The 14,806-nt window shown below is 38.9% G+C and overlaps 1 protein-coding gene across 1 annotated transcript; it reads right to left on the reverse strand.

The window, feature by feature from the left end:
- Window positions 1–12,748: 12,748 nt before the first annotated feature.
- LOC123451766 (protein RADIALIS-like 3) lies at window positions 12,749–13,914 on the reverse strand. The gene is made up of 2 exons (XM_045128305.1): window positions 13,560–13,914; window positions 12,749–13,089 (listed from the first exon to the last, which is right to left on the reverse strand). Exons 1-2 carry the CDS (start codon window positions 13,832–13,834, stop codon window positions 13,068–13,070), a joined length of 297 nt encoding a protein of 98 aa, XP_044984240.1. The 5' UTR covers window positions 13,835–13,914; the 3' UTR covers window positions 12,749–13,067.
- Window positions 13,915–14,806: the final 892 nt, after the last annotated feature.

The following is a 14,806-nucleotide window of genomic DNA, read 5'->3' on the forward strand; positions in this document are numbered from 1 at the left end:
AAGTGTATTTATCCCCAGGTCATCCAACCATAAATTTGCAATATTACCAGTGTTGACTTGAATACCTCTACGAGCCATATAGTAGTCTTTTACTTTTAAGAGAGCTTTCCAGCATGGGGAGTCATTGGTTTTTTGTTTAACCAAAGCAACAGAAGATTTTCTTAAGTATTTGGCTTTCACAATATCCTGTCATAATCCTTCTCTTTTCTCTAACTTCCACCACCATTTAGTTAGCAAGCTAATATTCTGCTTTCTCAGATCCTTCACTCCGAGCCCACCTTTCGCTTTCGATCTACACACTCTCCCCCATTTCACCATATGATAACCTCTCTTTTTTTCCATTGCGATGCCAAAAGAACTTTCTTCTAGGTTTATCCCTCCTTTCCAAGGTTGATTTCTTAATAAAAAACATAGACATATAGTAGGAAGGAATGTGAGAAAGCACAACATTAACTTTGATGAGTCTGCCCCCGCTAGAGAGATTTTCACTAATCCAGGATTCACCATGTCTAACAAATTTGTCATCAACAAAAAGCCAGTCAGTTCCTTTAAGGCCAGCATAGCTGACAGGAACCCCTAAGTATCTTATAGGGAAGATTCCAATCTCACAATTAAACATCTCAACATATCTTCTCATAGTATCATCGTCCGCTCCAATTGAGAAAATATCGCTTTTCAAAAAATTGATTTTCAAGCCTGGCATAATTTCAAACAGATATAACAACAGTTTAATGTTTAATGCATCTCTGGGATTATCTTCAAAACAAAGTATGGTATCATCTGCATATTGCAGTATATCAACTCCGTGCTCTATCAAATCAGCAGCCAAACCCTTAAAAAGGCCATTTTCCTGTGCCTTAAGCACCATTTTATTTAAACAGTCAGCCGCCAGGTTAAACAGGAATGGAGAGAGGGGATCACCCTATCTCACCCCTTTGGCGCTGTGGAAATATTCTCCCACCTCATCATTAATTTTCACACCCACAGTGCCTCCCTCTAAAAATTTTCTAATTCACCCAACCCACTTTGGGTTGAAATCCTTTTTATTATGGCATTCCAGAAGAAACTCCTAGTTTACTTTATCATAAGCTTTTTCAAAGTCAAGTTTAAGAACTATTCCATGCTGCTTACGAGCGTATGAGTAATGCATGATCTCATGAAGTGACAAAACCCCATCCATAATATCCCTGCTCTTAATAAAAGCATTCTGATTTCTACTAAACAAAGTATCAAGAAAAGGCTCGAGTCTGATGGTAAGAACTTTCGTGATTAGCTTGTAAATGCATCTAAGAAGGCATATAGGTCTAAATTGTTGTATCTTATCCACACCAACTATCTTAGGCAACAGTGTAATCACTCCATAGTTTAATCTTTCTACATCCAATTTGTTATCATAAAACCAGTCAAACAGAGTTTTCACATCATCCTTAACCACTCCCCAACAGTATTGAAAGAACTCAATTGGAATGTTATCAGGCCCTGGGGCTTTATTATGTTTCCTAGAAAACAAAGCATTTTTAATCTCCGTATCCGAGAATGGCCTTAGTAAGATAAAGTTGTCTATCTCTTTCAACCTCTCTTTATCTTTCCGCATATTACAATCTATCCCACACATATTTCCGGGGGCTGGGCCAAAAATATTTTATAAAAAATTGTGGCATGCTTAAGGATATCTTTAGTTCCTTCAATAACCGCATCATTGCAACTTAGAGAGATAATAGTATTTCTTCTCCTCCTCCCATTGACAATCCTATGAAAGTATCCAGTATTACTATCACCTTTAAGCAACCAGTTTTCATGAGATTTCTGTAACCATGATATTTCCTCTTCCATTAGTAGATTATTCAGTTCTACTGAAAGTTCTACTTTCTTGCAATATAGCTCAGGTGACAAAGCATCATTTTCTTGCAGCATTTCCAAATATCCAAGCTCCTCTCTCAACCATTTTCTTCTAATTCTTGCTTTACCAAAATTATTCGAACCCCAGCCTTTAAAGAATCATTTAAATATTTTTAGTTTGATATTTATAATATAAATAGGATTCCTAGAGCCAACAGGTCTCAGCCAAATTTTGGCCATCAGATTTAAAAAGTCAGGATGTTGTAACCAATTCAAATCAAACTTGAATCCTCTATTTATCGGAGCAATAGGAATATTGTCATCTGTATTCAGGATCAATGGGCAATGGTCTGAAGTCTCTCTTACAATCTTTCTAACAAAAGTAAAAGGAAATTTACATTCCCAAGAGTTGGACATTAGCACCCTGTCCAATTTCTCTAAGGTAGGATTCTGTTGATTATTAGACCAGGTGTATTGCCCACCCGTCATATCAACTTCTCTTAGGGACAAGGTATTGATAATGGAATTGAACAAGTCGGAGGAATGACTCAGCTTAGTTTTTTTATTTTTCTCATTGGAAAATCTCAGTATATTAAAGTCCCCTCCGATGATGTAAGGGTACGAAGTATTGCTACACATATTGGACAATTCAGCAAGGAATTCTATTTTATTTTCTTCATGAGCAGACCCATATACTGTCATAATACAGCAATCAAATTTTGAGTATTTATCCCATATTTCTATCTTCATGATATATTTACCAGCGACACAGTTCTTCACATCAAAATAATTGTTCTTAGTACCGCACAAAATCCCCCCAGACTTCCCTACTGCTGGAATCCAATTCCAGCAAAAATTATCACGAGGGTCAACTTTCCTCAAGTACTTAGAGGAAAAGTCTTTTTTCATCGTTTCTTGAATCCCAATAAAGTCAAGTTTAAAATCCCTGATCAAATCAGTCAAGTAAGTAGACATACATCTCTTTCCAATCCCCCTACAGTTCCAAAAGAGACAAATCATGTTTTCCTATGTTTTGGGGATTGATTTTTATTGCCAGGTTTACCAGGATCCATGGTCTTACGTGCAACTTCACTCATTTTCAGATTTTGACTTCTAGTTATAGGTTTAGATATCACCACATTAACCTTTCTTCTTTATTTTTTTCTAGATTTGACAGTTTCAAACCCTCTTCATCTATTTCTCCTTCTTCTCCCAGGATGTGTCAAGTGGAGAAGATTCTCCCGCTGCATTAGTTATTAACAGCCCATTTTCCTGCTGTTTTTCATTTTCACTAAGTTTCTTCGCTATATTTACTCTGGATTTCTCAAGTTCTCTCATAACATCAATCACCGCAAAGTTATCATCAGGAATATTAACTCCCATTTGCGAAGCAGTGGAAATAATTTCCAAATTTGAAAGCACATCAAAGGAGTTACCAGACAGGGATTCATTACCTTGTAAGTTCCTTTTTTCGCCATCTTTTCAGCTTTATCTCCCATATGTTCCATGTTGACACCAGCTGTCCTTTTGCTGAAGCGGACTTGCACTTCCTCTGTAACAGGAGGAGTAGGGATAACATCCACAAGTTCACTAGATTCAGCAGGGGACTGTACAAAGTAGCATTGATCCTTTTCCTCACCAGATTTTTCATGATCCTCCAATTCAGTGACAGTAAGTCCCCCCACACAAGCATCCAAATAGGATGGGAATTTCCTGTTGACCATAGGGCTTGGCACAATTTGCATCGAGTTAATCGCAGTTTTTTCATAAGATATCTCCTCATTTATTTCGTTCTCTTTATCATGCTCCTGCTTTTTTTCTGCCTCTGCAGCCATAAAATCAATAAGCAACGTATTATCAACTTCTTCACTCTCCTCCTCAGACTGCATCTCTTCACTATTATCAAACATATTATCTTTTTCCTCATTTTCCTGAATAGTATCTAAATTCATGTTCTGCCTGTTTTGCATGTCTTTTCCTCCTAACATGTTTCGAGGTGTCGAAGACTCCCCCATATTAGATGATGAAACATTTTGTCCTTCACAATGAATATTATCATTAGCCCGAGCTCTCTTTGGGGAGCTCCCCCCTTCAGTCTCCATTGGCACAGTAGCTTTTTCTTTAGGAGGATTCTTCACAAGTATCTTATCCACAGAAAAGAAGAAATCATAGAAATGCCCCCCCCCTAAACACACCCTCAGCCGAGGTACGGATATCCTCCGCGTCCCTGCATCCCAGTTTAATTCTCACTGATTCAGGTCTATTTATAGTAGACTTATCAATCTCAAGAGTCACACCAACCAAGGATCCAACATAGGCAATGCTTTTTTCATGTATTTTGTCCAAAGGGATGTTGCTAACATTGACCCAAGCAATGTTAAGTACACCCTTGGCTCCCACAGACTCAGACCACTTTCTCAGATTTATGACAGCACCACAGTTTTTCATATTCATACTTTCCGCAAAACAGGCTTTGTCTACATCTCTAGGTGAAGGAAACCTCATCACAAAAGTATTCGGACCAATCAGATCGTCTCCAATTAGTATTAATGTAAGCGTTAAAGAATTCTTCCAGCTGCCTTCCAGATGCTTGCCCCTCAACCACAGAGATAACAATGAATCTATTTCTATCAGTGGCTTGACTAGGGGTGCTATGATCATGTATATAGTAAAATCCCTTTCCCCTAGCCTGGAAACCACACATCGGAGCCACACATTCCCAAGGGAGCAGAGTATTGCACACAGTAATAAGATGACCATGATTTCCACATCTTCCACAGATAGCACGAGGACAATAAGCAGATGCATGACCTGTATCCTTGCATGTAACGCAAACCTCTGTACCTCCCACTAGTGGGGAGATGTTCCTCTTGCCAGGGGTAGGATGACGGCGATCCTGAAGCTGGTTTGGCCCTTGACGAAGCTCTTGCCGACCGCCTGCGCCTCCACCGGTCGCAGTGGTGTTGTTGTTGTCGCCCCACTTCTCAGATCCACGCGCGCCTCCTTGATCCCCCGCTGCTGCGTCCCATCGCGCCTTGTTTGACGACCCATGGTGCGGATCGACGTTGGAGGAGCCGCCGTCCTCGGTGTCGTGTAACCACACCATGTTGCGGCCACCACCGCCGTTTCCGCGGCCGCGACCTCCTCCGCGCCCAAATCTTCCTTCCCCGCCTCCATCACCATGATTGAAGCGGTTACCCCCCTCCCGGCCCGCCATGGCACGCGGCGGAGAGGCAGCAACCTGCGCAAATGATCTCTGGTCGCCTCTCACCTTCCCTTCCCACCAGCCGAAGGAAGAAGGAGCCCTAGGAGTAGGAACCCTAGATGCGTCCCAGAAGTGGCTGAGGAGAGAATCGAGGTCGAGATCGAGATCTGATTCCCGACTGGTGGAGGTTGCGGGAGTGGGGGCGGGGGTGGGGTGGGTGGGGAGATAACCCTAGCGATCCATGTAGCGACCGGGCCCCCGTGGACCTCCGCAGCCCTCAACGCGGGTTTCGGCCCGAGTATCCCAGGGTCGATCGACCTCGGCGGTACATGGCTGCCACGTATGGGCACGTGTACCCGCCCGGCGATGATCTCCCTCGCGGTGGGCGGCGCCGGCGACGAACCGCGTCGGCCGGCCTCGGTCGCCAGTGGGGAGGAGGAAGGAGTCATTAGGTGTACTTCTCCTATTTATGCATATATTTTACCAAATTTGTCACAACAAACTGCATGGATGGGGATGTCATTTACATACGAACCCAACGCTGGCGGAAGGATCGATGCATGCTGCGGGCAAGCTCTTTGTAGTAGCGTCGGACGTCGTCGGCCGACTTGCCGCCACAACAACGGCGAGGGTGAATTGGTGCCAGCTGTCGGGTGTACCGCTGCCGTGCACTATCAACGCCTCCTCGAACCGATGCATCTGCTCCTGCGTCCACCCCGATGACATTGATCCGTCCGTCGATCCATGTGCTGGCTGCTGGTGAGATTGTTGAGGCTTTGTTCGCTTCCATCAAAAATGAGAGGGATTGGCATGGATTGACGAGGATTAAATCACATCTAGTATAAATTCTATCTCATTCTCCTTCAATCCACCTCAATCCACTTGGACAGTGGATTAACCGAACAAGGCCCGAGGAATAATTAGGTGAAAGGGTGTGAGCACGGGTGTTAACTTATAGGAGGTTGGTTCACGATGGAGGCGGTCAAAGGGAATAAGTAATATGCATATGGAGCATAGGGGGTGATGGATGTGAATCCACGTCAAAAGGTTGGGATCTACGGAGGAAAACAAAAGAGAAACAACCATTACGCGGCCAATACGAGAGTAATGACGAAAATGAAGAATCTAACTTTCTATCTTTCCAGCCTAGTGTTTTCTCTTTCTTTTGCATGCATCTGTTCTCGATCTCGTCCTCGTAAGGTCTTGTTTGGTTACAGCCTAAACCACGTCGGTCAGGCTCTAATCCACGTGGGCCATCTCGGCAGGGAACTGTTACACGTGGATTATATTTTGTCCGTTTGATTTGGTTCACGTCGGGGACAATATCGATCCAAACCGTTTCAATCCACAGGTGTCACGATAATCGCTTTCACCTCGTGGAACAAATCCACGGAGGCGCAAAGAAAACTCGGTGGATTAGTTCCACTAAAGAATTAGATCACTAGTAACCAAACAAAGCCTAAAAGATTCCAATTATGCAAATTGTAAATGCATATATGCAATCTCATATGGTTAATAATAATTAGACCACTCCTGAAAAAAGAAAAGAAAAAAGAAGATCACATATATGTCGATTGATGCTTACTAAGAAAACTAATTTGTTGTGTTGTTGTTTGGGTCCGACCAACTTTCTTCACGTCATGATCTGGGTTCTGTCGCCGTCACATTTGCTCGGATTACTGTTGGGTTATTATTGCTTTCAGTGTGCTGTAAAAGTTGTCCTATAAATTTTTTTCTCGTTCTTTGTATCTGTGTGAAATATTCAGAGATGATAACATCGAGTATAAAGAAAATTAGCCCATTATTGCTTGTACAATCTAGGAGCTAGAATATATATAGTGTTCGATCTACCTATGGTATAGAACATTAATTTTAAAGTAAAAGTTATATTTATATTCCAATGGAAAGAAAAAACAATTTCCGTTAATGAGTGGAAATTATTCCTTGCGTGCTGGGGTTGGTTGATTCTAAATTGTCTCTCCTTTTAGGCCATTTCCGCATGAAAGTTAAAGGCAATAATTCATTTGATTTTTGATTCAGTAAATAGACAGGGGAAAGGGAACCTTTTTTTCATGAGAAGAAGTAGTTAGTTTGTAGTTTGAACACAAGTTCTATAAAATGAAAAAAAAAAGTTTAAAAATATCCATAAATTATCCCCATGTGTTTATATATAGATGTGCTCTACATGTATATAATTTTTACTAAACAATACATTAATTGTAAGCTTTAAAAAGACAATTTTGTGGCTCCAAAAATCCAAAGGTTCATCTAATTTGATGCATATGTCTGAAAAAATCACGTACATACCACCATCACAATGTACATATATAGTCTCTTTTTAAAGATTTTTTGGGGAGTAAAAAAAACTTTATTTGTTTTTTCTTGAAATATATTATTATGGCCTGGGCCCTTGTTCACATTCTATTTTATATTTTTTCTTCTCAACCTTTCATTCATGCTCTTCAAATTTGTACCCATCTCGCCTTAATTTGGATGTTAAAATTTGTTCACCGCTACTGAACCTTGTTATGATCTTTTTACTCAATACTATATATTTCTTTGTGCCTAGTAGCAAAATATATATTAAGACTATTTGTTTTACTATTTTTATTAAACAATGTGTATTAAGAAGGTCCTTTTGTACTCACTATGTACTAAAAATATTCATCACGGTACTAAATTTTTGTACGCGATAACTGCAGGCTGAAAGAAAAGAATGAAAAAAAAGGAAAAAGTAATAAGAAAGTGGGGAAAGGAACAAAGAAAAAAGAATGAAACAGGAAAGAATAAGAAAAGAAAGAAGAAAAAGACATTGTGATAGACGTCCAAAGCAAGTCACACACGAAAAAAAAAAAGGGAAAGACAACTCCATGTGAGGCGAGAACACGCGGGAAAGGAGGAAAGGAAGAATTGCATGGGCTGCAGCACACAAGAAGGCCCTTATAGGCAAGTCTTTGTGTGGTCCGTCCGTTTGCCCGTCGGCGCATTGCATTTGCGAGAGCCCCTAGCTGACGCTCGTGGGCGTACAGAACACAAGCTTCCGCGCAGGGCGCGATCTGAATGGGCAAGGCAGTACTAAAAATCCCAAAAACCTTCGATGTGTCAAGGATTCAAACTCACAACCCTACGATTGATTGTTAGGGATCCTTACCACTTGAGCTCTTGCACCTTAATTTTTAGCATACTGCATGAATTCTTTAAGAACTAAATATAGTGAAAGATAAAGAAATAAAGGAATATGCTGAACATTTATAGTATACATTGAATGTTTTTGTAATTTACAACGAAAATTTCTTAAATACACATTGAATGTTTTTTGATATACATTGAATATTTTTGTAATTTACAATGAAAATTTCTTAAATACACATTGAATGTTTTTTCATATATGCTGAACAATTTGAAAAAACACATGGAACCATTTTGTGATAAAGGCTGAACAATTTGAAAATACATATTAAACATTTGACATATACATTAAATAATTTGAAAATACACACTGAACATTTCATAAATATGCAATGAGCATTCGTTAAATACACATTAAACCTTTTTGTGATATACGCTGAACAATTTGGAAATAGACATTAAACATTTTTCATATACATTAAATAACTCTAAAATACACACTGAATATTTTGTACTATACGTTGAACATTTTTTGAATACATAATAGTTTTTTTGTTAAAATCTGGTGAACCTTTTGTTAAATATACAATGAACATTTTTTAATCCACGATGACCTCTTATATAATACACAAAAATAGAAGAATAAATAAAAAATAAATGCAAGAAACACAAATTATTCATCAAAACATTTCCTTATAATGAAAAAGTACATGAGAAAACATTTCCTTATAATGAAAAAGTACATGAGAAAACATTTCCTTATAAATTATTAATGGACGGAAAATGAAAAAAAGAAAAGAGAAAGAAAGAGAAAGAAAAATATAAATCAAGAAAGAAATTAAAAAAAACTTGAAAGAACCAGAGAGTAAAAAAAAGCAACAGAAGAAAACATAACAAAACAATTCAATAACCGGACAAAACAATGAGAAAATCGGAAGAATAAACCACAGGAAACAATGCAGGAAACAAAGGACGGGAAAAATACAATCACGTACATGGGCCGGCCCAACTGGACGCTCGCCTCAGGGAAGGCTCAACATTCTGACGCTAACGAGCGTCAAATAGGGTTTGTCTTGCATGCGCTACGCAGAATATTGCCTCATCCATATTTCTTTCTGGATTTCACATGTTCTAAGCTACCTCAGTTTAGTAATACTATTCATCATCTAGGGTGCAGAATAAGTCATTGTTCACCGGAGATAATCTTACGACCGTTTGATAAAAGAATAATATTTACATTCATATTGATTCACTATATAAAATTTGTCATAAGAAGAGAAAACATGTATATAAAAATATTATGATTGTATTTCTGAAACAAAGGGAATAGTATGATTTATTACAAAAGGGAGAACAACCGGCGGATATTATGTAAGTACATCTCCATTACTATAGCTAGCGCTTGTAGGTAATCCATGTCCGTACCGAGGTTCATCAACAACTGGTAAACCATAAATTAAAAAAATAGTAAAAATCTGATTTATGTTTTTTGGGAACTAAGGATACTCTAGTGCCCTAGGTGTGTGCAAACATTCAAGGAGCTCTCAGCAAGAAAGATAAAATAAGCTCTGAACTGTTATGTTCTTATGTTTTTGTAGATCTGAAACTTAAACATTATAAACTCTTGTAGTCAGTAATCGTTAATCCTCCATGCAAATGATCGCTCAATCCATGATAAACAACTTTTTATTCGTTACAGTTTATCATCATATTTAAAGCATAAGAAGGAGGCGGTGCGACAGCCGAGCGACTGGTCGGTGACGAGCTTTAGCAAATGCGGCAGTTAGGCATTTACACATGTCCAATCGGCATTGTTTTAATTGCCCCTGCCGATATGTTGATTGAAAATTCGTATAACACTTGCTACATGCACTTAAACCTGGGCATGGTCAGCCCAGCCCGGCCCAAAAAAAAACGATCCAGGACAGGTCGGGCTTTATGTTCTGGTCGGGTTCAGGCTTGAAAACTAGGCCCGGTTTGTAGTTAGGGCCGGGCTTGAGCTTGAGAAAATAGCCATTTTAGACGGAGGCCCGATCTGGCTCATTTCAAAATTCATCTTTTAGTCCATTCGACCTAGGCTCGGGCCTAAATATTCGAGTTTTGGCCGGGCCGGGCCTAGCTCAGGCTTGGGATTTTCATGCGGGCTTTCTAATGCACGGCCCGAAACCTGGCCCGGCCCAGGGTATGCCCATGTTTACATGCCCTACATGGATTGCCCCATGTAAGGATTTTCTTCTTCTGTTCTATGTAATTTTATAATTTTTCTTACAATTTTACATCTGACTTTAGTTGGTTCTACCATTTTTATGTTTTCTTTCCTACTCACATTTCATTTTCTGATTTTGTTTTATGGCGGGGGAGGAGGGGGGGGGGGGGTAGGATGACTTTTTTAAATATGAACATAAATATAATCCTTATTGAACTTCTAAAGGAAATACATGAACATTTGTTTGTAAATATGACTTGTATAGATATGTGAACATTTTTTAAAAATGCACAAAATGTTTAAACATATGAAAATTTTAACACAAGATAAATATTTTCCAAACCAACGTCATTTTTCCACAGTAAATATATATTAAAGAAATAATGAACAGGAAAATATTTTATTAAATAAAAAAACTTTTTATATAAAAAGTTAGGAATTTATTTATGAAGCCCATATATCATTCTCTGCAATATTGGGCATGTCATGGAATAGGAGATCCCACACCGACACACATGTGAGAATATTGGCCCATTTTTATATAGTGCTACACCTAAGCACGCTTTTCTTACCCTTGAAGAAAAGGACTCCCACTGAAAGAAAATGAAAGACGTTTTTATGCCCCATGCATAATCAAAAAGCCTCACACTTTGATACAATGGTTGTACAATTTACCCATCTTTCCCTAAAAAACAAACAAGTTTATTTTCTCTCCCTAAAAAATGGAATTTTCTTGTGGTAAGAGTTTATAGACTGACGCCTGTTGTAGAACCCTGGAAGAAAAACTCAGAGCAATAAGTTAGTAGAGAACGTGAGAAACATACCATGTAGCGTCTGTAACTCAATGCAGACAAAAAGAAGCCTATAGCATTATCGGTTTAGGATGGACGATGTCGCCTGGTCTATTTCCATTTCCGGTGAATTTCATGTTCTCTAAGTTAGATCTATTTAGTACCCCTTCGGTTTCAAAATATAGTGCATAGATATATATTTTTCCTAGATGTTCTTTGTAAAATTTAATCAAGTTTGTGGAGAAATTTACTGTATCGAGATACAATACAAAATAAATATCCTAAGATGTATCATAAAAATATGTTTTTGTAATTTTATTTATTTCATATTATTGATATTTGACATTTCTTATTTAATTTGGTCAAAGCTTATGAAGTTTGACTTCAGAAAAAATGCACTATTCCTTTTGTCGAATGGAGAGAGTACTATATTTTTGTTGCAGACAATATAACATATATTTAGATAAAGAATACCACAATTTGCACACGAAAGAAGGGGACTGACCATCCTATATCATTTAGTATGTACAGTAATGGCTAATATTGCCTTAGTAGTTAGGTATACATATGAGCATGCATCGATCAGTCGGCTCTTTCTTTCTGTGAGGATAACATCAGCACACACATTAGTGAGAATAACATCTCTTATAATAGTATCATGTACTCTATACTATAATGCCTAATATTGGCAAATAATAATTAGGTATTCATAAGAACATGCATCGGTGCTTTAGTTTTTTTTGTCAAGGCCCCTTCAATAGTATCTCTGCAACCAGTAAGGATAACATCAGCACATACATCTTTGATGTGATTTCACAATTTCAGTGATTCCCCAAAATGGGTCCTTCTGAAGTGTATCTGGTCAAGTCCTTCTGAAATGCATCGGTGCTTTCGTTTTTTGCAAAGAAAGTATAATTTTCTTTTCTTTCCCTAAAGGAAATTACAATTTTCTTCCAGGAAGTGTTTACAGAAGGAAGTAGAGGCTGGTTGTACAATCCTGGGAGAAAAGTTTAGGAGCAGTTATAGCTAGAAGAGAACCTGAGAAACAGACCTTGTATCCCCAGTGCGTACTAGGGAAAAAAATTCCTATAGCGTTATTGGTGCCAGGGACAATTTTGTCTGATCTATTTCTATTTACGATGGACTTCACGTGGTCTAAGTTATCATTTACTTCATCCGTCTCGGTTTATAAGTCATCTTAAGTTGTGCACCACGACCAAAACTGAAAGAAAAACGAGAAAATTAATGTTAATTTGCTAATTAATATCATTGTATTTAATGAATTGACCACTGCATGTCGTGCTAGTTAGTTTCAAGTCATTAAAAACGTACACGCCACACGTTTCTTATTGGTTTATTCCTTTATTCATGTCAAAAAACAAGAAACAAGGTGAAATTTAATGAAACTTCACCCGAAAAAAGATGGACAAATGTACTGCATCTACAATACAAATAAATATCTTTCAATGCATTGTAAAATATGTTTTCTAATTTTATTTATTTGATGTTCTTGATATTTTATTTAATTTTGTCAAATTTTACGAAGTTTGACTTCGAAAGAAAAAACTGCACTACACCTTTTGAATGGAGGGCGTACTGTATTTTTGTTGCAGACGATATAATGTACAGTTACATAAGGAATATTGCGATTTACACACAGGAGAAGGAGATAGACCGTCCTATTTAACTTGTAATCTGTACTGTACTAGCTACTATTGCCAAATATTTATACGTATACATATGAACATGTATCGGTCAACTCTTTCTTCCAGCTAGCAGCCTTTCATATACAGTTTCATCACGCCATGACTTGCATGCATATCATATCATAGGATATCCCCATCCTTGCTGGCGAGCACGCACATGCTTCATATCCATGTACATACCATCTATCTCACTAGATCTTCAGGTGCTTCAGCCTGCATACATGAATTAGTTAACAACCCAGATTTCATTCACCTAAGAATCGATGTCATCAACACCCAGAGACTGAATTTTCTACTGTCGGCTGTACTACACCCGAGTTAGGAAAAATGTTGAAAAAGGTTTATGAAACGATATCCAAAAAATCTGAAATTTTGCTACATCAAACTTTATCATATGTTTGAGGTTCTCAAAATAACATCTAAGGAGCTTTCACCGAAAAAACTAAATCGCTTTTGAATGTTTTGTGCACAGTTTGAGCAGTGACTTTGATGTTATTTTTAGATGAAATTTTGGAAGAACCTCACACATCTGCTAATGTTTCATGTCCCAAAATTTCAGATTTTTTTGATAATGTTTGATCATATTTTCTTTTTTCAATCATTTGCTTACTCCGGTGTACTACACCCAAGCTATTAATTTGATATAAGCACGCCCGAAGAGCATGCTAAAGGAAGGTACAAACCTGTCAGCCTCGTAGCCAACGTTGGGGCCGGGGCAAGGGGGGCGGTAGGCGGGGAAGGGCACCTTGCCGGCCTCGATGTTGGTGATGTCGTGGACGAGCAGCTCATAGTAGCGCTTGACGTCATCAGCTGACTTGCCGCTGCCAACGGCGCGGGCAACGTTGTGCCAGCGGTCAGGCGTGTCCCTGTCGTGCACTGCCAGCGCTTGCTCGAATAGCTTGTTCTGTTTTGGCGTCCACCCCGCCCTCCCGGCCGTGCTCATGGACAACGACGCCATTGATCAGTCGATCGGGAGAGCGCTAGCCACCCACTACCTAGTCGACCAATGTGAGCTATAGTTGGCTGCTGGTGAGATTGTTGAGGAATGAGGTAGAAGGGTGTGTGAGTAGCGGTGCTACTTATAGGCGGTCCGACCGGAGTCGACGAGGATTGCATGATCGGTCTGGGGCGGGAGAAGGGAATAATATGCATATGGACCATAAGCGTGATGTGGGTGGATCTAGGTCAAATTGAGGGAGTTGGAGTGGAAAAAATAAGAGGAACAAGGTGGAGAATCATCAGCCGGCCACTACGAGAGGAGTGAGGAGGAACAAAGATTTCTGTCCCCGGGAAGTGGAGGATCAAACTTTTTTTTTATCTCTTTGGCCTAGTTGCATCGCATCTGTGCTCAATCTTCTCCTGCTCAAAGATTCAAAGCATGCGAAATTATAGTATATTTATACGCACATGTATATACACTCTCATGATTAAGATTATTTACCCCACAAATGTGTCGATTGATGTTTTCTAACGAAACTACTCCCTCTGATCTAAAGTTGTACTAAATCAGCGAAAACTAATATATTGGAGGGAGTCGTTTTTGTTGGTGTTTTGGTTCAACCTAACTCTCATCGCATGATGATCATGCGTAAACTGCCTATATATATTTTTGGCTTGTAATTGCCTTGAGTATACCATCGAAAAGAACTTCTTCGTACTTGTGTGAAATATTTAGAGAGGATAACATCGAGCAATACATAAGTTAGCTTATTGTTGCCTGTAAAGCGATGCGGATTTGGTGAACATGGGTGTGCACACACCCTTTATGAAAACTAAATTCAAGAAATGCTAGACAAAATCAAAAAAAGGAATTTATTTTTATAATACACATAGTCAACCAGTATACTCGTGTATGAAGTTTCACGAAGAAATCACATCCGTGGTAATCTGGGCAAAAATGACAAAACCAAAGCTATATTAAAAAACACTG

Source organism: Hordeum vulgare, chromosome 1H (genome assembly GCF_904849725.1).
Source record: "Hordeum vulgare subsp. vulgare chromosome 1H, MorexV3_pseudomolecules_assembly, whole genome shotgun sequence".
In the NCBI taxonomy this organism is placed as follows: Eukaryota; Viridiplantae; Streptophyta; class Magnoliopsida; order Poales; family Poaceae; genus Hordeum; species Hordeum vulgare.

What these genes read in the sequence shown, in the direction of transcription:
- LOC123451766 (XM_045128305.1), bottom strand. Translation starts at nt 13,834, where the DNA reads ATGGCGTCGTTGTCCATGAGCACGGCCGGGAGGGCGGGGTGGACGCCA. An exon ending in GTTGGCTACGAGGCTGACAG is followed by an intron (nt 13,090 to 13,559) that starts GTTTGTACCTTC and finishes TCATGTATGCAG; the next exon opens with GCTGAAGCACCTGAAGATCT.